The sequence below is a fragment of the Ursus arctos genome, unplaced genomic scaffold, assembly GCF_023065955.2.
Source record: "Ursus arctos isolate Adak ecotype North America unplaced genomic scaffold, UrsArc2.0 scaffold_15, whole genome shotgun sequence".
Lineage (NCBI taxonomy): Eukaryota > Metazoa > Chordata > Mammalia > Carnivora > Ursidae > Ursus > Ursus arctos.
Genome location: NW_026622819.1, coordinates 39204984 through 39232759, shown reverse-complemented (window position 1 = coordinate 39232759; position 27776 = coordinate 39204984). Strand labels below are relative to the sequence as shown.

The window sequence follows — 27776 nt, the reverse complement described above, 5'->3', positions numbered from 1 at the left end:
ATACACAACTAATGAATCATTGAACCTTGCATCAGAAACCAGGGATGTACTGTATGGTGACTAACATAATGTAATAAAAAAACATTAAAAAAAAAAAAAGAAAAATGGGTCTTAAGCCATCCTTAACTCATGAGTCCACCGGAGAAGAAACCTAGATACTCTTTCTCGTGGAAAAACTTTGTCTACCTTTGCTTGAGTCACTTTTGTCTTGACCAGTCACCATGGAGGGATGACACATCGTGGTTGCTGGACAGAGGTGAGGTGCCATGACAGCGTATGGCATGGGAGAACAGCAGTTGCCTCTGGAAGAAGGATGTTGGGCAGACAAGAACAGCAGACATCAGCTACTTTTAGGGTGGCTGAGGGACGTGCAGATATCTTTATGGCTATCTCGAGCCTCCACAACAAGACAAAGGTTTGCTATTCCTACCTCTTCTTGTTTTAGGCCAAACATCCCTAGATCCTTCCACTGGCTTCATAGGCCAAACTTTTTAGACTTTTAACCATTTTGATCCCCTGTCCCTCATCACTGCTGTACTTTGTCCTGTATTTGGCACCAAATGCAATCCCCTTTAAAATGTTTCACTTCACTCAGTATACCCTTCTCTACGGCATTGCAAGGTTTCGTCATTGATACCAAATTGCCACCCTTTCCTTGGCAGCCCTAGAACGTGATGTGTTTTATCTGCAAAAACTCTTCCAACCATGTCTCAGTCGCAGATTTTCTTTTAAAACAGGTTTACTTGTTAAACATATGATTCTGACTCAAAGGTTGCATATTTCATCCTATGCTAGAGATAAACGTGTCTGCACTTCTTAATGATCTCCCTGCGGCACCGCTCAGTTTTGTAACGTATATGTGAAAAGTGTCTGTCATTGTGAACTTGTGTCACACAGTTACATTTGTCTTCCCAATGGGATTGAAATGTGTTTCTGCAAGGAAACATATTATGTTTCCCCTTCTCACATACTCTTTGAGGCCTGCTTCATGTTTTGTACATAATTGTAATATTTGTTGAGTGAATCTCATGCTAGAGGATATGAACTCTTATTTTTATATTCATTGCATCAAATATGTATTGGAGCACTTACTAATTGCTAAGAGCTGAGCGGAGCTGTGGACGTGCAGTGGCGAACAACCAGAAAAAGCTCTGAATCACAGAGCTTTTAGTCTAGTGGGGCATACAGGTAGTAAATAAGGAATTATGGTAAAATGGTGGCCATTGAAATCAAGGAGCACTTGGCCTCCACAGCAGGGGAAGCTCTGGGAGGAAGTAACGGTGAGGCTGGGATCTGTGGAATATGCAGATGTCAGTAGGTAAAGGGGAAGAAGAGGAGGCAAGGGGAAAGAAGATTCCAGAAAACAGCATGTGCAAAGTCCCAGAGGTTTCTCAGTGACACCTTATAAACTATAGACTAAATTCTTACCTTGTCTTTCAGCGCTTTTCCCAGCATGTCCTCAGTTTGTTTTTCCTACCTCAGCTCCCACCCATGAGTGATCTGTTCTCATATCCTGGGCATGATATGTTTCCTCAGAGCCACGTGTTGCTACCTGTGTCTTGCGTTCCTTTTCTTTTCCTGATGAACATTCACCTTTCAATATTCAGACAAGTTGTGTCACCTTCTCTACCAACTGGCCAGGCTTCCAAAGATTTGTTGTTTCTTCCTCCTCTGAGTGCCCAGAGAATGTTAAATATCAGTTATTACTTATCTTAATCATTGGTTTATGTCCTTCTCACCCTGGACTAGAAGCTCCTTGAGAGTCAGCCTTCAACTCACCTGTCCCTGTGCTCTTCCAATCGGTCCCCTGTAGCTGCTCCAGGCACATTTAGCTGATGCTCTGAGATGCGACTTGTGGTTGCTTGGGCAGACTTTGGTGTTCATTTTTCTACCCTTCTAGAACATGCAATGTAACAAGTAGTTAAGGAAGAGGCCTGGGGTGCTAGGCTGCCTGGATTCAGCCCCTCCTTCAGCAGTTATTAGTTGTGTAATCTTGAGAAGTTACCTAAATTTTCTGGGTTTTATCTTCTCAGTTGTAACATTATATTAATAATAGTACCATCTCTTGGGAGTTTATGAAGAATAAATAACTGAGTGCCTGCCGAGAACACGAATCTGTGCATGGTGCATAGTAAGCATTCAGTAAATGTTAGCCACAGTATCGTTCCATTATTGTTTTCCCTTCCAAATGCAAATTTCTACTGGTTGTTGTGGGTGCCTTCCCAGGCACTGGTAGCTGTTTTTTTTTCTTTCTGTTGAATGACACTCAGTTCTTCAAGGTTAGCCCCTCAGCCTGCCAGCACTGGGCATCTCTCCCTTTTCCTTCAGAGAGCTCACCCATTTAGTGGCTTCACCTGCACCACGCTCTCATCTCTCCTGCAGTCTTGTCCCGTGCTGGACTCGGGTCCCATCTCTACCTGCCTCTTCAGCATCTTGCCTTAAGCTTCTGTCTGTCTTCTTAATTCCAGTGTGCCCAAAGTGGAAATTTCCATCATAAACTAATGCCCGCTACTACTTTGTACATCAAAGGTGCGTCTCTTAGTCATCTTTTAGTCATTTACATGCAGTTCTTTGAGGTCATCTTTGACTTATCCGTCATGACCAGGGGGATGCCAAATTGTAGATGTGTTTTCGTAAATATCTTTCCAGTCCATCTTCTTCCTCTTCACTCCTTTTCCCAGTCCCATTTCTTGATTGTTGCAGTAGGTTTTTAGCTATTATTCCTGTATATTATCTTATCTATCAGGTATGTATCTTTAAATTATTTAAGTATATTTAAATTTTTTCCCTGTGTCCTAAGCTCAAAAAGCTTTTGGGCGGGCTGCATATTCTCCTTCTTCTTCTTAAATAGGGTTGCTTTGATCTAAACTGGCCCCTTTATTTACCAGCATTACCAGAGCATGGACTTCGGCAGATACGGGTTTAAGTCCCAGTTTTACTGTATCCTGGCCGTATGATATTAGGCAAGTGGATTGAACTCTCTGGGGTTCAGTTTCCTCGTATTTAAAATGTGGATAATGAAGGGTGCCTGGGTTGTTCTTGATTTTGGCTCAGATCATGATCTCAGGGTCGTGATATTGAGGCTCCTACCAGGCTCTGTGCTCTTCTCCCTCTTCCCCTTCCAACCCCCCCCCCAAAAAAAGAAAAGTAAAGGGGGAAAAGTGTAGCTAATGAGAGCTCCCTTGCAGAGTTGCTATAGGAATTAGATACAATGTAGAATACACCTCCTGCCACATAGTGTGCCCTCAGTGAGTGGGTGGCACGTATAGTAGGAATAATGGTGGTTGTAGCAGAGAGAACAGACAATTACGGTGCAACTGGAGAGGTGCTGTGTCACGGGCATATGCAAACTACTGTGAAAAAACAGGACAGAGATGGGGAACCAATCCAGAAAGAGTACTCTCCTAGTGTTTTTCTTTTCTTTCTTTCTTTTTTTTTTTTTTTTTTGGAGGGGAACACAAAGAACTTTCAAGGTGATAGGACCCTTGAGCTGAGTCTGGAAGGGTAGATGGGGCAGTCATCCAGTGTCTGCTGGCAGCTCGATCAGTTCATACATGTCCTAACGTATACCTTGGACACCTTTGTGTGTGTCCAGTAAGCCCTGCCACGATGTTTTTAGATGACAGTTTTGGCAGATTATCCCTTTTCTTTAGTCTATAATAACTCAAGGAGACCCCTTCCTAGATAGCTGATACTCCCTTTCTTGCAAGTTTTCTGATCTCAAAGGTACAGATGAATATTTAACAGAGAGAAGCATAATAAGCATTAAATCTGCAGAGTGCACGTGGGATTGTGGCTCCTGCAGAGGCTCAGTCGGATGCCCTTCAGATCTCTGATGGAAAGGCATCTCTCCCTGTCCCCTGCCCCCACAACTTTTTCTTCCTGGAACCCAAGTTCTACCTCTGCTCTTGGCTACATTCTCGGCCCCCCTTCATGTCCTGGGCTCCTGATGGATAGCCCTGCTGATGTCTTCTTCATTGATCCTCTAGGTGACTGGCTGCTTGCCAAGACCCTCGGGGAGCATAAGGAAAGCCCTTTAGCTTTTCTCGAAGCTGCTACTGCTTCTCCATCTCTTCAAAGGGGAACCAGAATATTACAAAACCAGTTACTACAAGCAGAAAGATAAATCTCTTTTTCCAGAGCTCTGCCACAAAATGTGGCTAGATCCCCCTCCTGGAGGGAGGACTGCTATCCAGCCAGTGAACCCCACAGTTACCCCAGACTATATATTACTTGTTTACTTATTGTGGTTATCTATATAACATCTGCCCCAAAACTTAATGGCTTAAACAGCAGTGTGTTATTATTCCATTCACCTTTAGGGACCAACTCACTCACCATTTTTTTCTTATAACTGAGTACTAGGAAAGATGTTGAACCAGGTGAATTCCATTTTATTTGTTAAATAATTTAGAGCCCCTGATTCCAAAATGTATTTGAATCTATTTGAATTTATATATATATATATGTGTATATATATATATAGTATATATATATATATGTGAATTCTTACATATATATATATGAATTCTTACATATATATATGAATTCTTACATATATATATATATACTTATATGCTTAGATATCTACATAAAAGATCAGAAGGAATAGAGGTAAAAATAATAACTATTATTTACTAATTTTTATGTGCCACGAACTTTCTATTTTAAAAACATTATTTCATCGGTTCTCACCATCATTCAGGGAGGTGGACGTAATGATTCCCACGTTACACATGAGGAAACTGCATCATGAAGAGGTCCCATAACTAATCCTGAAACCACAGAGCTGATGAATGGGGAAGACAGGGAGACTTGATACCCAGATCAAGACATAAAGTTGACTACTAAAATCTTCTCTAATTCTGAGAATCTAAGGTTCCAAGTTACTCTCCTTGCTCCTTCTGCTTTCCCTGTGGTTGGATGGCAGGAAGTGAGGAGGAAGAATTTTCCTTAATTGCAGGACGAGTGGGGAAGAGATTAGCATGGAGCTTAAAATACATGACTATCTTCTAAGAGTTGTCAAAGTAAATTGTGTCCCCAGAGATATTTAAAAGCAATTTGATCACACATTTACACATGGCTGCAGTTGGGGAAGCTAGTGGCTGGTCTATCAACGGGGGTTTTAATGGAGTTTTATAAGCAATAGTTTGAAATGTTTTTGCATAAGACGTTTCTTTGCAAAAACCCATGCCACATCTTAGTTAATCCTGGCCATCTGGATTGAGCATTCATTTAACCACTTTGTGAAAGTTTTCTAATTAAAGAGGAATGGGACTTGTCCAAAGGAAGTCTAGAGAACAGATCTTGTAGCTAAATCTATTCCAAAGATGAGACAAAACTGCTTTCCGTGATGAACACTGTCCACCTCGCTTGCGAACCCACAATCCTTTATCTTGAATTTGTTGTAATTCATCTTCTTCAGCAGAGCGCATGGCAGTGTTGATCGCAATGGATGTTTTCCAGTTCAAAAATCTTTTGGTGACTCATCCTGACATAACATGCAAAAACTCTGAGACAGTGGTTCTCAGAGTCCCCAAACCACCGGCAGCAGCGTCACCCAGGAACATATCAGAAATGTGAATTCTTGGGCCCCATTCCAGGTTTTCCAGCGGCCTGTGTTTGAGCAAACGCTCCAGGTGGTTCTGGTGCATGCTACAATTTGAGAACCACTGCCCTTCAGCTGGCCTTTTTAAACGTATTTTTTTCTACTTCCTTACAAACACTTTGTGGTCCACCTAACTTGTAGTCTTTTTATGTTTATATGGCTATGTGGCTATGTGGATATAGATTTATGGATTTATTTTACATACAGGATTTCTGTCTTCTGGACTTTGTCCATACTGTTTACAGTACATGGATTACATGTTCTCCTCTACCATCCTTACCGAGGCTCTGGTGTCCACCTTAAAAGACACTTATTGGAGAAAACCTTTCCACCCCTCTACTAACTATGACCTTTACATCCCCAAAACTTGGTCCCACATTGTAATGGAATTTATTTTAAATGGTAGTGACTAAGGGTTTATTATTTATTCAACCCATTCTGTGAGCATCCCCTCTATCTAGCATTGTACAAAGCATTGGGGATATAGTGGTAAATGAGCCAAACATTTCTGGAACTTATAAATCAGGCGAGGTGGACTTTGCTCACCTCCTGTAGTAGATCTTAGCTCTTTGAGGGAGTGCAGGTGTCTTGTACTGCTGGCTGTCTCCCAGGCTGTATTAAGTTACCGTGAGCAGGGTGGAAGGCGATGTTCTAGTCTTCTCTGGTCTGTAGAGAATGCAGTGGAGTCTTGTGCTGTCATTGTGACAGCCACACTTAGGAGGTAATGGCACACCGTAGCATATGCAGAGGACATGGAACCCCACTATTGGTGCATATCACCTCCTCCAAACCAAGCGTTCTTAACCTACCACTGTGGACATTGTAAATTAGATGATTCTTTGTTGGGGAGTGTGGGGCTGTCTTGTCCATTGTGAGACATGTAGCATCTCTGACCTCTACCCACTGGTTGCCAGTAGCATCACCCTTCCCAGTTGTGACAACAACAGATGTCTCCAGACATTGGCAAGTACCCGTTGGTGAGCAAAATCAACCTGGTTCGAATCCAACTGGGTATATGTTTCCTACAGAAACTAAGACTTCAGAAAAATGTAAAAGCTCTCTTTAGATGTCTGTAGGACCATTATGTAGAAAAAGAATTCGAGATAGAAATGTTTAATGGAGCCAGAGGGTAAAGCTGGAGGTCACAGAGAAGCAATTGTGGCAGGAACTTTCTTAACTTCAGGATATTCTTAAGTTTAGGAAGTAGTGCAGTGGGCTGTGGTGAATTCCCAGGCCTTCGTGCATTCAGACAGGCCTGGATACACTTCATTTTAAAGAGGATTTGGGGATTTCAGGATTCTGAAGATCCTCCAAGTTCTGAGATTCAGTGTTTTGATTGTTTCTAAAGTGGCTTTTCAAGAACTAGAATAATCCCTTGAGGACATGGGGAAGGTGGCAGAGTGAAGTGATAGTGATGAGTTGATGTTCTGGTCCTTGTCTCCAACTGCCTGGACCAGATCCCGGCTCCGCTCTCGCCGTGGGCACAGCCTGACACAGCTGTGTGTTTGTTTCCTCATCTACGAAGTGGGTGCCTTTATAGTTCCTGTCTCAGGAGTAGTTTTGAGGACTAAATGAGATAATACAGGGAGAGCCCTTGGTAAGTAATTGTATAGTAACCGTTCAGTCAGCCAAAGCACTTTGCCTGATCTCCAAAGAGCTTGCAAATTAAGCTACTTCTGCCTAGTGGTATTTTATATGTGTTTTGGGGGCAGTTCACGATAGGGTAAATAATTTTGTTACTTGCAGGGGTAATATAATTCAAATATAGGAATTAAATAGCAACCACAAAAGGTAACAGTCAAGTTATCAGATTTCTGTCTGGTCCTTGATCCATAGACAAAGGTTAAAAATTTCAAGGAAACTCCATTAGTTAGTTAACACTCGGACTCAAGTTTTATTAATCATTTTATTCAGTGATGTTTATTTTCACCTACTTAATTTAGGTTCTTGAATGCAGACTTCAAGAGGATGTTTATTTTTCTCGATTCATTGCTAGAAAGCAAAGATTAAAAAGTTATCAGGAAAGATAAAAGGATATGATGTGGCTTATTCAGGGCAGCTGCCTCAAGGGTGTCAAAGCCTCAGTAAGAATCTTGAACCCATCAGTCAAGTGGCCTCTGTGATCTGAGCTCCAAATAAAAACCTCATATTTTCTACTACATGCCACTTGAAAATCAAATATGTCAATCTTAAGACAGCATCAGGCTGAATATGCTGTCGAGGGGAAGATACAAGTCAAACAGATACCTAGACACAATTTGGCATTTTTCTTATTCATCCTTACATATCACTTGCAACTTAGGCAATCCAGTTCAAATAAAAATAATTTTTTTTTTCCTTTTACTGATTGCTTATTTTTAAAGTAGGATATGAAGGACTTTTCTCAGGCTTACCCAACCTCCCCACATCATGCAAGAGTAACTTTCTACAGCTGTCTGTGCAGAAGACCACAGGTGGATTCCCCCCCTGAGCTCCTAGGGAATGAGCTGTCCAAGCAACTTTCTTTCGGGCATCCGTCGTCCAGCGTACTGACTGCATAGGTCAAATGGGGAAAGATTGGTAAAATGTGTATGACATCCACAGTATCCCCCTTGAAGTTGTACTTCAAAAGGAAATGTGCCACCACTATTTACTTCTCTGTTGCAGTAGCTCCTAGTAACCTAGGGTAATGCAAATAAAGTGAGAACATTGGACCATGGAGAGATCATTTTTTTAAAAATATTAAATCTAATTAACTCTTTTTTATTGAAGTATAGTTGACATATGATGTTATATTACTTTCAGATGTACAACATAGTGATTTGACACTTACATAGTTTATGAAATGATCACAATAAGTCTAGTTGCCATTGGTCACCATACGTGGTTATTTTTTTTTAAAGATTTTATTTATTTATTTGACACAGAGAGAGACAGCCAGGGAGAGAGGGAACACAAGCAGGGGGAGTGGGAGAGGAAGAAGCAGACTCCCAGCGGAGGAGCCTGATGTGGGGCTCGATCCCAGAACGCTGGGATCACTCCCTGAGCTGAAGGCAGACGCTTAACGACTGAGCCACGCAGGTGCCCCTATTGGTCACCATACATGGTTATTGCAATATTATTGACCATATTCCCTAGGCTATACTTTACATCCCCATGACTTATTTTTTTTATAATTGGAAGTTTGTATCCCGTAATCTTCTTCACCTATTTTGCCCATTCTCCCACCCACTTCGAACATGAAGATATTTTGTTGTGCAACAAGGATATTCATCATGCCGTGGGAATCAGGCAATCACCCTGGCCAAGCAAGACTTAGAAAGAAAGACTTTCACAAAAATATTCTGAGCACTAATATAAATATATATTCTAAAGTCTTCTTCTGTAAATTCTGTTGTCTAAACATCTGTATGATCCTCTAAATATCTCTATCCACATATGGAAGTTTAAAGACTCTGCAGCTAGAATATCCTGCTTCCTCAAACTTACCTTTTATTCCACAAGATACTTAATTTTGCCTTGTCTTTTGAACTTTTGGATTTCTGTAACATTGGAGATCCAACCAAAATTCCCGAAATCTTGTCTTCACTTAACATCTGTTCCAAGCCTCAAAAATCATACATTATACAGCAAAGATAGGGCAACATCCGTTCTTCACTTAGCCCTCGATTGCCTTCTTTGGGATGGTAGTGAAGGGATGTTATAACTTTGAGCTATCATCAGGAAGTATATTGACTCAAACAAAGAGATTCTTACCTAGAGCAAAGTATCTATGAAGGATATGTCTGACATTCAAAATCATTTTTACTGAGGCAGGAAACTTTGTTGGCAAGAGACTGACTTTAGCCAACTTTGTTAGTTTCCTGGAGCTGTCATAATGAGTACCACAAACTAGGGGCTTGGAACAGGAAATGTATTGTCTCACAGTTCTGGAAGCTAGAAGTCTGAAGTCAAGGTGTCAGCAGAGCCACACTCCCTCTGAAACCTGTAGGGGAGGGATTTTTTCCTCGGCTCTTCTTAGCCGAGGTTTGCTGGCAGTGGTTTGCTGACAGTCTTTGGTGTTTGCTGGTGGTTTGCTGGCAGTCTTTGGTGTTCCTTGGCCTGCAGAAGCATCATTCCAAACCTCAGTCTCTGAGCATTTCTGAATCTATGTCCAAATTTCCCTTTTTCTAAGGACATCAGCCATATTGGATCAAGGCCCACACTAACAGCCTTATTTTTATTTTATTACCTCTGTGAAGACTCTATACCCAAATAAGGTCATATTCCAAGGGACTGAAGGTTAGGACTTCAACATATCTGTTAGGAAAGGGAGAGAGGGCACAACTCAATCTGTGACACTAGCTTACGCAAAAAAGGAATTTATTGGAAAGATACGTGGTGACTTACTTAATTGAAGGAAGAGCTAACACAAGAAGACCTAAAGAGGCAAGAGCATGGTTGCCCAGTGATCCAAGGAGCAGGACCTACTCCCAGCCCCCCTAGGAGGCTGCTGTATCAAGGGACCTCCACTCACTTCCCCATCTTTGCATCACTCCACATGGCATTCAGAGTCCCAGGAGAAGGTCTGATTGGGTCACTATCTCTCCAAACAACACGAAAGCAACAGAGAAGAGACAATTCCCAAGGGCTTTGGGATGCTATTACCAAAGGAAAGGAAAACGATGCTAAATGGATAACACCAAATGTCTAATCTAGACCCTCCAGCAGGAAAGGAGGAAGGGAGGACAATTTGGGGAAAAAATACTTTCATATACTCCAAATTCATGATTAATTCTGTATTCGCAATAAATCTCTGATGATTTTTAATACAGCCATTCAGAAAAATTTGTCAGTCTGATATGATTTGCCTTTCTTATAAGTCAAAATCATGGAGGGAATTCCAGCTAAACATGATTCTTTTACTGCATTATCTTTACTTATATTTTGCTACCATGTCAGTTTTATAGATAGAGTGAGCTCCCAAGTGAGCCTTTCTCCCATTCTTTGGTCTGTTGTTCCTTGTACTCTGATCCAGGTCAGCCACCCGCTGTGTTGCTGGCCACAGGAAGCCTCCTGGCGTGGTATGGTCAGCTGCTCCCTGAACACCTTGGAGGGAAAAGTATAATTCTCCCCTCTCAGCTCCTGAGGCACCCACTTCTCATGTTCCAACACTGAGGAGGCCCTCCTTATTCCACCCTCTCTCCCAACTCGTCCTACCACCACCTCTTCAAAGAATATACCCATTGTTATGTTAGTTATGCTTTGAATTAAGAAAAGAAAAGAAGAGGTGGGAAAAATTAAAGTGAATTGCATAAAATGAGGAATATAAGGGGGTGTCTCATCATTAAATGGTACAAAATCTTAAAGAATAGACTTATCCCCCAGGCTTTCTGTTTGCACTTACTCTTTGACACTTCAAAGACAAATAGCTGATAGACCCACTGGAGTATTTTGCCTCTTGTCAAATTCTCTGACCTGCCTGGGCCTGAAGGTGCTGATCTCCAAGACTGGACTAACGTGCAAGGAGCAGTCTGGGAGTTAGAGACCAGATCACTGAGTGGAGCAGGTTGCCTCTCTCTCTGGAGGAAAGAAGGAAGCTGGTACACTGACAGAACATGGACTCAAACACTGGTAAGCAGTGAGTCCTATGAGGGAGAGCAGACCCTAATAAAAGGAGGGCGAGGTGGTCTCTACCAGTAGGTAGGACCTGATGGAGCAGGGAATATTTGAAATTTTACATTCTTGGCATCAGAGAAACAATTAAATGGCCAGTCCAGAAGTAGTGCATGTCAACTCTGTTCACAACTCCTTGGCCAGACCAATCACTTGGCCCCATCCAACCATAAGGAGGCCCAGAAGGGGGAGCTGGACATATTTAGCCAACAGCAGCAATGACTTCCACTTGTCAGATGGCAAACTCCCTCCCCAACAGACTCTGATTCAGGAGATCCCTTGGAATCTGCATTTTAAATGGACCTCCTCAGGTGAGTTTGATGCAGGGGGGAGAAGAATGGGATCTCTGGAACACTGACTTAGGATTTCACCTCAGGATAGCCAGGTGATCAAGAGGATGTGGGCAAATCTGAGATCCAGTTCTCAGAGCTCAGATGTAGGGCCGAGCCTGGGAGACTTCACTTTATTATCGAAGGAGGCCATGGATGCCTGGATGCTGTGGTCCAGAGGGCTGGACAGAAGCTTCCAAAGTGCCCAGGCATGAAGGTAAGTGTTGGAACCATGCCTGAGACAGCAAACCCTCAGGTGTGTATCAAGCTTCTCAGAGACAGGGAGAGGAAGAGGGATGTGGGGCCAACTCCAGCGGTGACTCTCAGATGTGATCTAAGGTTGATATTTATGTCCACAGAACTCATGGGCCAATATCCCATCCCATTATGTAATTGCTTGTTTCTTTCCTCTGTCCTTTTCTGGTGTCATCTTTCCTTCCTCTACTACCCACTCTCACTGCCTTCCCCCCCTTATTTTCTCTTTTCTTCCTTATTTTTATTCTTTACTTCCCCCTCTGATTTTCCTCCTTCCCAGTATTTCCTCTTCTTACACTCCTTCTCCTCTCTGCTCCTTCTCCCCTCTTCTTTCTCCTCAATCATTCTTCCCTCCTTCTCCCTCTCATTCCTCCTTCCCTGTGGCACCCACGTCTTCTCTTCTCTCTCCAGGTATTATGCCATCTGCTGCCAGCCTCTGGTCTATAGGAACAAGATGACCCCTCTGCGCATCGCATTAATGCTGGGAGGCTGCTGGGTCATCCCTATGTTTATCTCTTTTCTCCCTATAATGCAAGGCTGGAATAATATTGGCATAATTGATTTGGTGAGTACCTGTGCAGACCCTGCTGGTTTACTCTCTGATGAACTTTATGTGCTTGGGATTCTAAATAAACAAACACTATCAGGTTGGGTGGCTATTCTAAGAAAGATTCTGATAGTGGTCTGAGCGACAACAGTAACAACAAAAAAATACAAGCTAACCTTTTGGAATGTTTGCTGTATGCCTGAAAGTATGCTCAGACTTTACATAGAATCCTGACAACATCCTTCTCTCATCTCATCCAGATGAGAAAAGTCAGGCTCAAAAAGGTGAAGCAACATGCCCAGTAAATAGCAGAACAGATACTCAAAGCTTAGCGTTCAGACTGTAGAGCCTGAGGTATGTGAGGTGCCCCAAGAGGCCTTCATCCCACTTCGTGGCTTCCAGTGACCAGCAGAAAACACGTCACATGGGTGGAGGCGTCCAGGGAATGAAGAGAACCCTGGGCCAGGAGTCAAGAGAACTGGACCCTGAGCCCAGTTCTGTCCCTGACCCTGAAGGACTACAATGAGAAGGGGCATTGGTCTTCAGTGGAGGAGTGTGTCCTGCAAGGGTGTAGGAGAGCAGCACATGGCATGCCTGCCAGGCGTTTGCCAACCCCTGTCCAGATGATCTTCAAGAGTCTTCCAGCTCTGACACACTATGTGGATAGTGCCAAACTTGCAATGAAGATCCGAAGTTCCGGTGGGGGTTCACTGGTAGCGATATATATCCCCTAAGGAAGTTTGCAGGCAGTCACTTTGCAGTGGGGACCGTGTTGAGGTAGGAAGGGAACTGGAGAGGAGCGAGCGAGAGAGACTCCAGCCCAACGAGATGAGAGTAGCAGCTACCTGTTCTTCTTTCCAGCACATCCCCAGCCCCTAATCTTGCCTTGTTCTTTGTCCAGGAAAGGATATCCAAGCCAAGGCTGGGCCAGGATTTGCATGTGGTATGTCAGAACAAGAGTTCCTTGGGCTTCTGAAAGAAATGCTGGGGACAAGGAGTGGAGAAGTAAAAGGGGATTCATACCAGGGAGACTGTATGGATATTTTCTTGAATCCTATCCTTCTTCTTTCAAACTTCCAGTTTCACCATTCTCAAGGGAAATGAAATTCAAGTTTCCGATGACCTGTAGAGTAGTAATTATGGCCAACCAATGTTGAACACTTACTGTTCGCTGAGTCCATGTTCAATCAGTCATCATTTCTGTGAACCTCACTCAGGCCTCACAACAATGCCATGAGGTAGATCCTATCATTGGCCTCGGGAAACGGAGCATCAGAGCGGTTAAGTTATTAGCTGAAGTCCGATTGGCAGGGACTATAGCTAGGCACTCCAGAGACTATGCTCTTAATCTCTGTGCTAAACTTACTCCCTAGTGGAGAAGACATTTGGAAGCATAAGCTTTTGTGCATCAGAACTTTTAAAAAGAGTGCAACACTCTTACCTTCGGATATAGAGTTTCTAGGGGAAATGATTTAGAGAATTGCTGTCCATTTTGAGAGTGAGATAGCAGCATCCCCAATTTACTTCGTGCAGCTAGGGAATGGGGCATGTGCTCTCTGTGAACAGAGAGCCTAGTATTTGCCTAGTATTTGCTCCATGATGCTGTGATTGCATTGCGTATCTTTCCACTCATCTGCACATTGCACTGGCCTAGAGAGAAGCTAGCACAACCCATGTATCCACAATACAAATGCAGTTGATTCTCACCATTCGCTGCAAGTAGGTTCTAGGAAGTTGCCACAAGCGCTGAATTAGCAAATACTGAATCTTTGCTCCTAGGGGAAATACAGGGTTAGGTCCCTGCAGGTTCTGGTCACAATATTTTCATCAACCAATCAATACATAATACATACTGCTTGTGAGAGAGGCCCATGAAATGTAAGGTGACAGTAAGGTTGATATAAAATAATGGAAAATATAGTAGGCAAACACTAATCAGAAGAAAGCTGGTGTAGCTGTACTATTATCAGTGATAAAATACACTGAAGGCAAGTCACCCTGTTTGAGGTAAAGAGAAATATTTCATTATGAGAAAAAGGTCAATTCGATAGGAAGGTATATTATAATCTTATGATACGCTATGAGACAAGACACTAAATAACACAAATAAAATAACGTATGTGTGTATCATAGATGTTATTCATACATTTGTTCATGTGTATGTTCACACTGGTTGCAGGCTGACCTCAGACAGGGAGGTGTCATTGGATTACACAGCTCTCTTCAGCCAAGGGCTATTCCTAGACAAGGCTGATAACTCAGAGCTGTCAGCAGACAGAGTTTATAGTAGGGAGAAAAGTCTTTCAATCGTTAAAAGAGAACCAGTGCATCAGAGTCTCTAACGCTAGTGAGATTTGTTCCAGGAATGTAGCACAGTCACTGTAATTCACCATATTAATAAAAGAGAGGGAAAACCCTCAGGATCATCTTTTTCCCGCCAAAAATTCATTAACAAAATTCGGTATCTATTCATGATTTTAAAAAATTCTCATCAAACTAAAAAAAGAAGAAAGCTTCCATAAAAAACTTCCAGCAACTATCATACTTAATAGTTAAAACATTGAAACTCCCCTCCTAAAACTGAGAATGTGAAATGGTGTCCACTATTACCTCTTCTATTCAGGATTACACTGGACGTCTTAACAAGTTCAATAATGCAAGAAAAATGGGACTAAGATTGGAAAAGCGGAAGTGAAATTTTTATTATGTGCAGATCATATGGGTACTTATGAAGAAAATTCATAAGAATTTAGAGATGACATAATAATAACAAATTTGATAAAGTTGCTGGATACATTGCCATGCAAAAAATTTTCACCGGATTCTACATACCAGCAACAATTCGGATTAAGGACTTTAAGGTGGCATCATTTGCAATAGGATAACAAATCAAATACTTAGGAATACATCTGAATAAAGATGTGCAAGACATTTACAGAAAAAAATTGTAAAATGTTATTGAAATACATTTTAAGAGATTAAGCAAAGGAAAGAATGACCATGTTTGTGAAATGGAAGGCTTACTGTGGCAAAGAAGTCCGTTTTCCTCAATCATTCTGCTCTATCTCCAATCAAAATCCCCAAAGATCTGTATGGAAATTAATAAGCTAATTCTAAATTTTATATAGGAATTGCTGAGACATAAGAACAGTCTTGAAGGAGACAGGCCACAGTTTAAAGACTTCTACTACCAGATCTATTGCGTGCAGGCAGACGGGGAAGGGAGGAGACGCTAACTCCGCTCTTGGTTGGGTAGGGAGATTGAAGGATGATTTTGTCCCTATCTTATTTCTCCTCTTTCCTGGGGCCTTCAGCCCCTTGTGCAGAGACAGTCCCTCTGCGCTCCGGGACGCAATCATATTCCTTTCTACCTTTGCGGGTCTATGTGCTATAGGCTTATTAGGAAAAGAGAACTTGGCTGATAAAACTTCTTCTCTCTTTCTTCCTCTCTTTCCTCTTGTGTTTCCCTGTTCCTTCCCTGCCCTTCCCTGTTCCCCTCCTTTTCTCTCTCCCTTCCAATTCCTCTTTTGCTTTTTCATCCTTTTTCTTTTCTCACAATTTTCCTCCTTTGTCTCCTTCTTTCTCTTCACTTTTCCCTTCCCATTCTCCCTTCTTTCCTCATTTCTTCTCTCCCTCCAACTCTCAGATAGAAAAAAGGAAGTTCAACCAGAACTCTAACTCTACCTACTGTATCTTCATGGTCAACAAGCCCTACGCCATCACCTGCTCCGTGGTGGCCTTCTACATCCCGTTTCTCCTCATGGTGCTGGCCTATTACCGCATCTATGTCACAGCGAAGGAGCATGCCCACCAAATCCAGATGTTACAACGGGCAGGAGCCCCCTCAGAAGGCAGGCCCCAGCCCGCCGACCAGCACAGCACTCATCGCATGAGGACAGAGACCAAAGCAGCCAAGACCCTGTGCATCATCATGGGTTGCTTCTGCCTCTGCTGGGCTCCATTCTTTGTCACCAATATCGTGGATCCATTCATAGACTACACCGTTCCTGGGCAGGTGTGGACGGCTTTCCTCTGGCTTGGCTACATCAACTCTGGGTTGAACCCCTTTCTCTACGCCTTCTTGAATAAGTCTTTTAGACGTGCCTTCCTCATCATCCTCTGCTGTGATGATGAGCGCTACCGAAGACCCTCCATCCTGGGCCAGACTGTCCCCTGTTCAACCACAACCATTAATGGATCCACACATGTGCTAAGGTGAGTGCTTAGGGGCTTGGGAGATTTTCTGTATTTGCGTGACTCAGAATGGGTACCTCTCCAGTTTTTTGTTTCCAGAGGGGTTGTTCTTGAAAAACTGTGCAGTGTTTACGAAGATTAAAGAACATTCTACTCTCTGGTCATGAAGTAGAATAGCGGATAAGGACTCAGGCTCTGGGGGAGACTGGCCTATATTCAGATCCAGCCTCCACATTTCTGTGACCTTGAGCAAGCCATTTAACCACTCTGAACTTCAATTTCATTTTTAAAAAAACCTGAGATCCCAATCGCGGAATCTACATCACAGGGTTTATGTGAAGATCAAATTAGCTAATGCGTGTAGTACAGATCCCAACACCTAGTAAGCACTTAGTAAATATTATCTACTATCATTTATAGGTCATGTTTTGCAGTGCGGTTAAAAGCATGGGCTTTAAGGTAAAATAGACTTTATTTTGACTCTTAGTGCCACTACCAGCCATTTGTATAATCTGTCTTGGTTTATTTTACTCAACTGTGAAAAAAAAAAGTAATAATGTCCATCTCATAAGGCTTTTGTGACAGCTAGAGATAATGTATTCTTTTAGGGCCTGACACATAGTAAGCACTCATAATATTCCTAACAATGTTATTAATATGATTAGTCGGAGCAGTAGTAATAACATATAGCCTGATACCCTAAGATGGCCACAAAATAACATGATAAATGAAATAAATAGGTTAAATGTGCAACAGTAATATCACGTGATAAATGGTATAATGGAGGCATAGATAACCGAGGAAGGGAATTTGAGGAGGAAAGAAGCTGATTTGGCTTGAGAAAATCAGGAAAGGCTTCAGAGGACAGCATTTTTTAAGAATTTGAGACTTGGAGGAGAGGTCAGGAAGCCATTCTAGCAAATAGAACAGCATATGGAAAGAAGTGGAATGTGAAAGCGCGTGGAAGGTCAAGTGGTGTACCCAAGGTCACCTGGGTTGATGGAGGGGAGAGTAACTTGGAGCTGAATGTTCAGTGAGCAGTCACGATGCCTCGCTCTAAACTCTGAGAATTTTCTGGCTCCCCTGGGCTAGAGTCATTCTCAGCCATGAAAACCATGTGTTAAATAAGTACATTCATCCTGTAGCAAAGATAAATTGTCAGCAGCACTTTTTTCTTTGCCTCGAGATGCACAAGAATTTCTAAAAAGCAGTTCCTTCTTTGACACAAGCATTTAATTTTTGTGATGACAGTATTCAGCTGTCCTGGCAGCTGAAAATTGGGGAATTTTCATTTGCACGTGTAAGAAATGAAGAAGAGAAAATAGGGTTTGCCGTGAAATATAAACCCTTTGCCTCAGAGGCTGCTCGGAAGCCTGAATTCAATTTACTGCCACTAGTGTGGGCAGACTTGTAGTTAAAGCCTCGTCTGGGGTTGAGTGCCCCGCTGGTGGAAGGGCCGCCAAGACTACTCCTGATTATTGCGCCTTAAGCGAGGGTCATAGGAAGAACCCAGCCGTAAAGTGTGTGCTCAGGAACTTCTGTGTGGGGGCCTAGACGCTGTTTGAGTTCGCAGTTGCCTGAGTCCAGGCTGTCACCTGCTTACAGAGTCTGCTGTAGCGGTGCCTTTGCTAAGTCAGTTGGTTAGAACTGGAGGGGCCTTTTTCCCATAGAAACAGTCACAGAAGGTGTTTGGGGGTTTCAAGGGCAGCCCAAAAGACCTATTTTACTGACACCGTGTTTTGTCCCTGCTGCATTTGGAAGCCTGCAGTGGGTGACAAACAGAGGTGGTAGTTCCGAGGAGGCTTGCGGGTGAACTCTCCGTACTCTAGTGTTCCTAGTTCTGCATGGGGTAATGAAAAGTGCAGGACGTTGGTCTGAGATACTTTCCTGGGGGAGGTGAGGAATCTGGTAAGAGTCGGGGAGCCAACACAGAGAAGACTGTTTGGAGCCTGCATCCACTACAGTGTAAGCTTTGCAAGGACAGGAATCCTGCCTCTTTCGTTCACGGCTCCATCCCAGATGCCCAGTAGGTTGCCTGATGTACAACAGGAACTTGAACTCTTGATGAATAAATTAATAAAGCAAACAATTAATTCCCTAGATCAATGGTACGAGCACCACTTAAGAACAATTTATGTTTTTCTTAAAAATCTTGTAAGCAGGCAAGATATATAAAACCCAAGCAATCAAAAGTAAAATCAGCTTTTTTTTTTTTATTAATAATGATTTTTTATTATATTATGTTAGTCACCATACAGTACATCCCCGGTTTTCGATGTAAGGCTCGATGTAAAATCAGCTTTTATCCTGTTGATCCTACCCTTCACCTCAGAGACAATTAGAACTAGTCTGATTTTTTTAAATGCATCTACAAACATTCATAAAACCATACACGTTCATAGATTTCTCTCCCTTTATTCATTTTATTTATTTTATTTTATTATTATTTTTTTTCATCATCATAAGTGCACTCCTTAGTCCCCATCCCCTATTTCACCCATCTCCTCCCCACCTCCATTCTGGTAACCAGCAGTTTGTTCTCTGGAGTTAAGTGTCTGTTTTGTGGTTCCTCTCTCTCTTTTTTTCCCTTTGCTCATTTGTTTAGTTTCTTGAAATCCGTATAGGAGTGAAATCATATGGGTTCTTCCTACTCTCTCTGGCCTCTAAATGTTAGAGTTCTTCAGGGCTTGGTTCTTCATACTCTTCTCAAATGGCATTCTCACTTAATGCGATTTGACCACCCACAGCTTTTGTGCCATCAATCTCTCTTTAATTAATAGCTCTAGATCATAGCTGTCCTCTAAACTCCAGACCACAAAATCCAATTTGCTTTCTTGACAGCCTTATATAGGTGCCTCTCAGGAATCTCACATTTAATGTACCTTAAACAGAATTCTCTTATATACCCCACCCACCCACTACTCCAAGCTTCCAGAGTCTCCTCTATCTCCATAAATGGAACTGTCGTCTACCATGTTACTAAATCTGGACACTTTGTCACTCTCAGGGAGAACCACCATATTAAACTGCAGACTTAGAGCTTTAAAAAAGAAGAACCAATCAGCTGATATTGAAAATATGGAGTTCAAGCTAAATAAATGCGAATTTCAACCACAGGGACAAAATGTAAATCACGGAAGTATAGGATGATGCCTGAACATTCTGCTGCATGTTTAAAATTTGGAATTTGAGGGGCACCTGGCCGGCTCAGTCAGTAGAGTATGCAATTCTCGATCTTGAGATCATGAGTTTGAGCCTCATGTTGAGGGTAGAGATTATTTTAAAAAATAAAATAAAATAGAATAAAATAAAATTTGGAATTTGGTAAGTGCAACTTCATTTTCCTCATGCAAAGCACTCATTGACAAATTTATGTCATTCTATGTTATTAATAATAAAGATTATGAAGCCCAACATAATTCCAGGAAAATGTGCCAGTTACTGTATTTAAGAACTTTGAATGCACTGTTGCATTGAATGTTTACAACAACCAAATAGGTTGCTATTGTAATTATCATGATTTTAACAATGAGAAAACCGAGGGTTTTAAAGAGGGTATAGAACTGACCCGAGGTCACACAAAGCCTTCATGATTGTCTTCAGGTTAATGAAAGATTAAACACTCAAAATTGATAATTATCTTGCCTTAAAAAAAAAAAAAAGTCTTCCCTGAAAATCTATAATATATAGAGGACTTAGTCTGCAACCCAAGAACCACACTGGTCAGAGCCAGGTAATGACAACACAGTGAAACTGTAGGGCCTTTTTCTTTTAAAGTCTTTTTGGGAGAATAGAATTTTACTTTTCCGTGTTGAACTAAAAATAGGATAGTGTGCCTCAGTGGTTTGGAATAGTAGGCCTTCCAATCTTGGTCCTATTCTTATAGTCTTTTGACTTACGCAACATTTTATTTTTTTTATTTATTTATTTATTTATTTAGATTTATGTATTTATTTGAGAGAGAGAGAGCGTGCATGAGCCGGGGGAGGGGCAGAGGCAGAGGAAGAGAGAGAATCCACAAGCAGATTCCCCTCTGAGCTTAGAGCCCCATGAGGGGCTGGATCCCAGGACCCTGAGATCATGACCTCAACCAAAACCAAGAGTTGGCCACTTAATTGAGCCACGTAGGCACCTCCACCCTCCTTTTTTTAAAGATTTATTTGCAACATCTCATTATTGAACAAACATATGGGCAGCCAATGAAATAAAATATGTTTTTGTCAGACAGTCTTAATGGACTTTGACCACTCAAATTGAACAAACTAATGTAGAATGTAGCAGAGACGTCTGCAGTCGTGTTTGGTTTTCTGTGAGATTAACATCTTCTTTGGAATATACAGCTCATGATGAAAATAGAAGTGAACATACCATGGTTGGCTGATGAAGTAGTTTGTTAAGGTATGTAGGTTACATAGCCTTTTAAAAATAGTTTCCAAACATGAATTATTGTCATATATGTTTCTTGGGCAGTTTTAATTTGTATGCCCACATATGTTAGAAGGAGGCATATAATGCCAGCATGTGGGCAATGGATTCTAGGCGGTTCATCATGGGTGTGAACTGATTCTTAGCAGATTTGGAGCCAGCTCTCTCTTCTTGTCACATCTTTAACCTGGCTCTGTAGCTGTTTTCCCCATCCACCAGTCTCTCTCTTAGTCTTATAGGAGTCACCTTTCCTACTCTAGGAAACTCCCATCAGAGATAATGGCAGAGAAGGGAAGAAATAACCTAGTGAGAAGACATTGGTACATTCCCACTCTAGTCCAGGACAAGACAAGGTTGCCTTGTCACCTCTGCTGTTCAACATTGCATACAAAATCCAAATGACAGAAAGGAGAAATGTGAAATACAAAAATGAGAAAAAAGAGCAAAACTGAAACTATTTATAAGCAATATGATTTTTTACCAGGAAAATCCTCTATAAACCATGAAAACTAAGACATTCCAACAAGGATGTCCAAATAGTCCAACATTCAGTGACTCCTACACATTAGAAATCACCAATTAGAATGTGGATTAGGAAAAATACCATCATCCACAGACACAGTAGCTAAAGTTACTAAAAAAGTACAAGATGAAAATATACGACATACATTGAAGGGAACTTTTAAAATTTCACTGAAGGAGAAATCAGAGATATTGCCAAGGCGTCACTGTGGACAGCAGAAGAGAATACTAAAAAAAATCCAAAATTTTCTTTGGACGTTATCGGAAACTCATCAGAAGTCCAGGTTTGCCGGTTCTGGAAGTTGAGTCGTTAGGTTCTAAGGTTTGATTCACTGTAACTGTTTACTAAGCCCCTAATGTGCCGGGCACTGTGTATGAGGTGGTAGATAGACAAATGAGAGCCGGAGTCTCCCAGAGCTCACAGCCTAACTGAAGAAAGAGACACCTAAGTAAATAATGACATCACCGGGGCTGTGCACAAGGTTTAATGGGAGCTGGAGGGACTGCTACCTAACCACCGGTTCCATCGTCACTGACGAGGGTCATTCAGTCTCTGCTCGAATTCCTGCAAGGAGAGGATCGTACTACTTGATGAGCCTGCTCAATGGTTGGGTGACTCTAGAGTTCAGAAGGTCTTCCTTCTATTGAGTTGAAAGCTTCATCTCTAAGACTTCTGCCCACTGGCCCTAGTTCTGTGTCCCTTCTGAGGCTTTTCTTCATTCTTCCATTACTGTCCATGCAATACTGTTAAAGGTTGGGAGAACATGATCCTCTCCCCTAATTTGTAACCTTCATTATTTTTTTTTTATCATTTTTCCTTCAAACTATGGTCAGTAGACCACTCTCATTAAAATCACCTGGAGTTTAGTAAAAACACAGATTCCTGGACCCCATCCCTGGAATTGGAGCAAGGTAGGGAAAATGAAATTTTTGCCAAGAAGATTCTTACGTGTGCTAAACTTTGAGAACTGCTGACTCGGACTCCAGTGGATCGGAAGGGTCATTGTGTGCTGGCATTGATAGTGCTTCCAGGTGATGACACATATTATAATTCTTGGGTCCTTTTAGAGTCTCTTAAAGGGTAATAATTGTATGTGATTTAACTAGTAAAATTCCTTTGGAAGTTGCCTCAGCTCAGCCATTCTTCAAGCCAAGTGACTCTGGCCACTTGGGAGGTGAAGTGTGACCACATAGTCTGTGACCACATAGTGTGACAGGAGATTCGAATAAGCCATGCTGATGTGATTTGGAGTTCATTGGGGGTTTGATTCTGGAGTTCTTTGTCCATTTTCCTTGGATAAATGTCAAGGATCTTGCCAGTGCCGATCTCTGCTAGGTCTTCAGAGCCTAGTAAAGTGCCTGGTGCATTGTGAGTCTTGACAAGGAGTACAGGAGTGCTTCTGTCGCCTTTCCCTGATCTCGCTTCTCTTCTGTTAACTGTCTTTATGAAGATTAGCCCCGATGATCCAAAGTGGAGCAAGGATTTGTGGCACTGACAGAAACCTTAGAACAGAGATTTTTCTCTACATGAAATCCACTGAGGATTCCAGGTTTGGGCTTCTTGGGTAAATAATCCCTGCCCTGCCTGTCTCACTACCTCATTGTGGAAATCAAACGAGGTAATGGAGGTGAAATTGCTTTGCTAACTGCAAAGCTCCATCCTCAGGGGAGAGATAATTATGTTATGAGAACAGACTATTTATAAGTTAGGTAAATAGCTAAGATTGCATGCTTAGCAATGCAGAGATGGCACGCAGAGTTTAGCTTTGGGGATGGATTTCTCTGCTCTCAGGCCAGGCTTAGATATCTCCCGTGGCTCTCCAAGTTTAGACCTTGCCCAAACCTAGGACACTCACTCAGTTCCTCAGAAGGCTGAGAACTTCTGCAAGAACTTCCCAAAGAACTTCTTGTCTGTCTAACTTGGCTCTTGGTTACTATCCTCCATTACCCAACCTCAATCCCCCCACCGATAAACAGGTTTTTTTTTGTTGACTTGGGGATCTCCAGAGCTGTGCTATCCCATAGGGTAGCCTTTAACCACATTCCAAGGATTCAGTAGCCATATATTATAAGTAGAAAATTTTCGTTACTGTAAAAAGTTCTATTGGACAAAACATCTAGAGCCTTCTCTCTGGAATGAGGCGGTATATGCTTTTCCTCAGACTTCCTCTTACCAACCAAAGCTCAATAATAAATAAGCCAATTCTAATGGATGTACTGTAGAAGTCTTTGACACTTCCATGTACAAGATTAGGATGCTCAGGTTTAAATATGGAATTAATCGAGGTGGAAAATACGGGGATAGAGAAAAATTGAAAGTGAGAAAGAGGCAAAGAGAATGAGGGTTCCACTAAAAACAGTAGGAGAAAAAAAATTTTCTAGGCTATTGCTCTTTGTTGTTTCCTTTATAAATAAGAGTTATCAGAATTTATCACTGGTTTATTTTTTGTTTATTATCTGTCTCCTCAGCCAGACTGTCCATACATGAGGGCAGGGAACACGTCTATTTTATTCCCAGAGGTTCCCCCAGGGTAGAGCACATGGCTCAATCCATGTACTTAGTGGTCGAATGGATGGACGCTCTTAGCAGACTCTGCCACTCACCTGGAATGTGTATACTCAAATAAGTTTTGACCACTTTAAACAAATATTTATTAATTCCATAGCCAGAATCATTGTTTTTTTTTTAACGGTGACATCACTTGCTGATTTTCGATATCAACACACCAGAATTACCCTTTTAAACATAGATTTTCACACTGTGGGTTGGAAGATTACCCATGGATGAGACAATAATTTAGGTTTGATTTTACTTTGGATGCTTAGAGGTTTCTGCTAATGTTGGAAAGTTGTTTGACATTTAAAAGCTATTTTGTGGCCTTTGCCTTGAACTTCGGAGGTTACAAATGGATTCAACATTTACCTCATTGTATTGAGCCAATGCGATACTTAATCTGGGTGAATCAGGGGTGGGTGAGGATGACCTTGCCTTATCTCCCCCAGCCTCCTCCAGGGCTGGCTACAGAATTTGCAGGCCCCACACAGAATGCAAATGCAGGGCCCCTTGGGCAAAGGGCAGGTAAAAACTTCCATGGAAAGTATTAAAATGTAAAGCTTTTTCTTTCATCTGCAGTTTTTCTCTCACCTTGTTGTGGTGTATTTTTTTTGCTATTCACCTGTCCTCCAGGAGAAAAATAGAGTATAATTTTAAATTATTAGCAAAAATTTACTATTCATCTGTATATTGTGCAATGCCAGTTTTCAGTGCAAATATGAGAGCATTTTGTTTATATGGAATCACCAAAGTGAGACAAATCACGCAGATCGTATTTTGCGATTCAAGCGTGTGTATGTATTTTGTGTTTATCAGACAGTGCACAAGACTAATGCAATTTGTTTTTACTTCACCTCTTGATAACACACACATTCTACTAACGCTCTGCCTCCTTCAGCTTCCTGATCGGTAAGGAAGCACTGGAAGGGAAAAGAGCCATGGTTGGCCATATCTTATCCTTTCTTTCTGTGTTGATATTTTCAGCCGAAGTGGTTGGCTAATACAGGGGAGCAACAGGAGTGAGGAAAGACGTGATCGGGTTTTTTTGTTGGTTTCTCCATCGTAGCACAGCACTGCCTTCCTCCTGCAATGGACAAGTTCTGGTCAAATAGAAACCGTGGCTTCTCAGGGCTGTCTGCATTCCCAGTTCATTCAGTCATAGATGTGTTGATAAGAAGCATGAGTGCAGGATTCTGGCTGACCCACGATCTGTGGGAATTCAGTAAGACTCAGTGGTAAACACGTTGTAGAGTTGCTGACAGAGAAACCATGGAAAAAAGGAAAACGCTTTCTGTATATAATGTCTTCACCTTCTACTTGCTTGGAGTCTCACTAAACTCTTTGCATGGTGAATCTATCATGAATGTTTTGAGGCAGCAAGGAGCTATGGCGTACACACATACGCACACGTAGCCTGTGCCCACTGGTGCCCACCTATCACCAGGCCATGTTCCATTGTCCCTTCAGACATCACAGGTTCAAAGATAAACTTCTTAAGAATTTCAAGATGGCGCCCAGCAGAGCATTAAACCAAGATCTGGGTTTCTGTCTGGCTGCGCTGGTCACACAAACATGAAGCTGGCCTGTCCCCGTCCTTCCCAGTCACAACCTAAAGCAGTCTCTCAGGAAACGTTGTTTGTTGGGACCGCACCAGGAACACAGGCAGAATAACATCAGAAGAGCTCCCCTTGCCTTAAGTTCAGTAATCAAGTGGCTTAAGCTGCCTTCCAGGATGCCCTCTTCTGGGCGGAAGGGCTGAGCCCTCAGCATTATTTCCTCCACTGAGACATTTTTCAAGGAAAAGTTTCCACCTCTGACTTGGAAGAAGGTGAACTTTGGTATGTAACCAAAAGCATCATGGCCGAAGGGCTGGGGGTTGGCACAACTGGGTTTTAGTCCCGAGACTTGTCACTTACTCTTGATATAGCCTTCAACGTGTAACCCAGGCGTTTCTGGGTCCCCGTTCCTTCATCTGTAAAATGGGAATACTATTAGGACCCATCTCCTAGGGCTTTTGCTAAGGTGAAATATCATATACGTGCAGAGCCGAGTTCAACTCCTGTTATGCAGAAAGTGCTCCCCAAACGGAAGCTGGTGCGATTGCCGTTCTCATAATTGTATATATAACATCATTCGTATCTTGGTTAAACAAACTTCTCCAGTTATTTTCTCAGCTTCCTGATAAGCATTTCTTCAGAAACGAGTCAATAGTAGAAATCTCTGTGTTCTAAACACTGCCCTCAGACAAGGAATGCAGAGCTCCCTCTGCCAGAAGAAAAACCAGAGATGAATTAAATTAAATTAATCACGCTGTTTCTAAATAATTGTTTAAGCAACATGAGATGAGACTTGTTTCCTGGGTACATCGTGCCCTGTGCTGAACAGTTGGGGCTGCTATTTTGAATATGCCTCTGGCTTTTAAATTACCTGTAGGCATGTCTCTGACCCAAATGAAAACATGGTAACCATGTGGAACAAGGTGGGTATGTTCTCTGTGTTATTTGTTTTTCCCCTTTTGCTCTGCAGCCGCGCTTGTTGCTAGGGTGTTAGGGTTCTGGGTACCAGCCCTCTGGGATCGGTGCCCGCAGCAAAGAGGGACCGTGTGTGCCACTCAGCAGGGCAGACTCCCAAGCCACACCCGGCTCCAGAGATGCCCGAGGTGGGCCGAGGTCACGAATGGAGGCCGTGTGGTGTGCTGTTCTGACCCTTGACCCTGTATCATGCTAGAGGCATTAGGAACTTTTAATAGCTGAACCTGGCTTCCACTTGTAGAGAGTCTGTTGAATGGGTCCACTCGGGGACCAGAAATGCACAGGTGTTAGGAGCTTTGATGTACGGCGGTAGTGAGAACCATCGGTACAGCGGAGAGAGCAGGAAGCCTGTGTTGATCACCAAGCAGCCAGCATCTTCCGGCACCAATGAAACAGGGCAGTTGTAGGTAATGCTTCAAGGTCAGGGCTCGCCCCGCGTCTTAGACTACTGAGGTAGTGTAGGTTTGTTCTCCATTGGGAACCATTTTCTACGTCAGGGGATATGCGGCAATGTCTGAGAGCATTTTGGGTTTCTGCAACCGGTGGGTGCTGCAGACACCCAGTAGCTATAGGCCGGGGATGCTGCTCAGCCGCCGACATCGCGTGGGGGGCCCCCTGCCCCCACCCCAACAAAGAACGGTCTGGCCCCAGATTTCTAAACAGTGTCAAGGTGGAGAAACCCTGCTTTAAACGAATCCTCTGGGCTTTGCAACATAGAATCTCCTTACCACAGCCAAGGGCCAGCAAGAGGGGTCTCTTCTCAGCGCCAGGAGGGGGTAGGTGCTTTACCTGCCCACGTCAGCGCAGCCCCTGCGCCATGTAGCTCCTCTTAATTCACATCCGCTACCAAGACAAGACAGGTCCAATAAATAAATAAATAAATAAATAAATAAATAACAGCCTGTAGTTTTTTTGTAGAAGGCAGTCGGTGTTATTGCTGTGAAGAAGGGCCCTGAACCTCTGAGGTTAGCGTGCCGGCAGTCACCTTGCAGACAAGCCCTTTCCAGCAGGCAGGCTCTCTTCCCTTACAGCATGTACTTGGCCGGGATACAGCCCTCCGCATTTAGTCAGAGCAGCTGTTCAGGAAGGAATCGCCTCCAGAGCATACGAGAGACCCACCGGAAAGCCACACTCCTTGTAAACGTGTGTTCGGTCCACAGCGTCCGGATGCAGGTCC

At 42.6% G+C, this 27776-nt stretch overlaps 1 protein-coding gene across 2 annotated transcripts in view; it reads left to right on the top strand.

The window, feature by feature from the left end:
* The window catches only part of HTR4 (5-hydroxytryptamine receptor 4), a 153983-nt gene that overhangs the window by 86503 nt on the left and 39704 nt on the right, over positions 1-27776 (top strand). For both annotated transcript variants that reach the window (XM_057312243.1, XM_057312242.1), the window contains exons 4-6: positions 12238-12391; positions 13275-13316; positions 16020-16588. In XM_057312243.1, coding sequence (XP_057168226.1) covers positions 12238-12391; positions 13275-13316; positions 16020-16588 — 765 coding nt within the window. The remainder of the gene's footprint in view (positions 1-12237; positions 12392-13274; positions 13317-16019; positions 16589-27776) is intronic.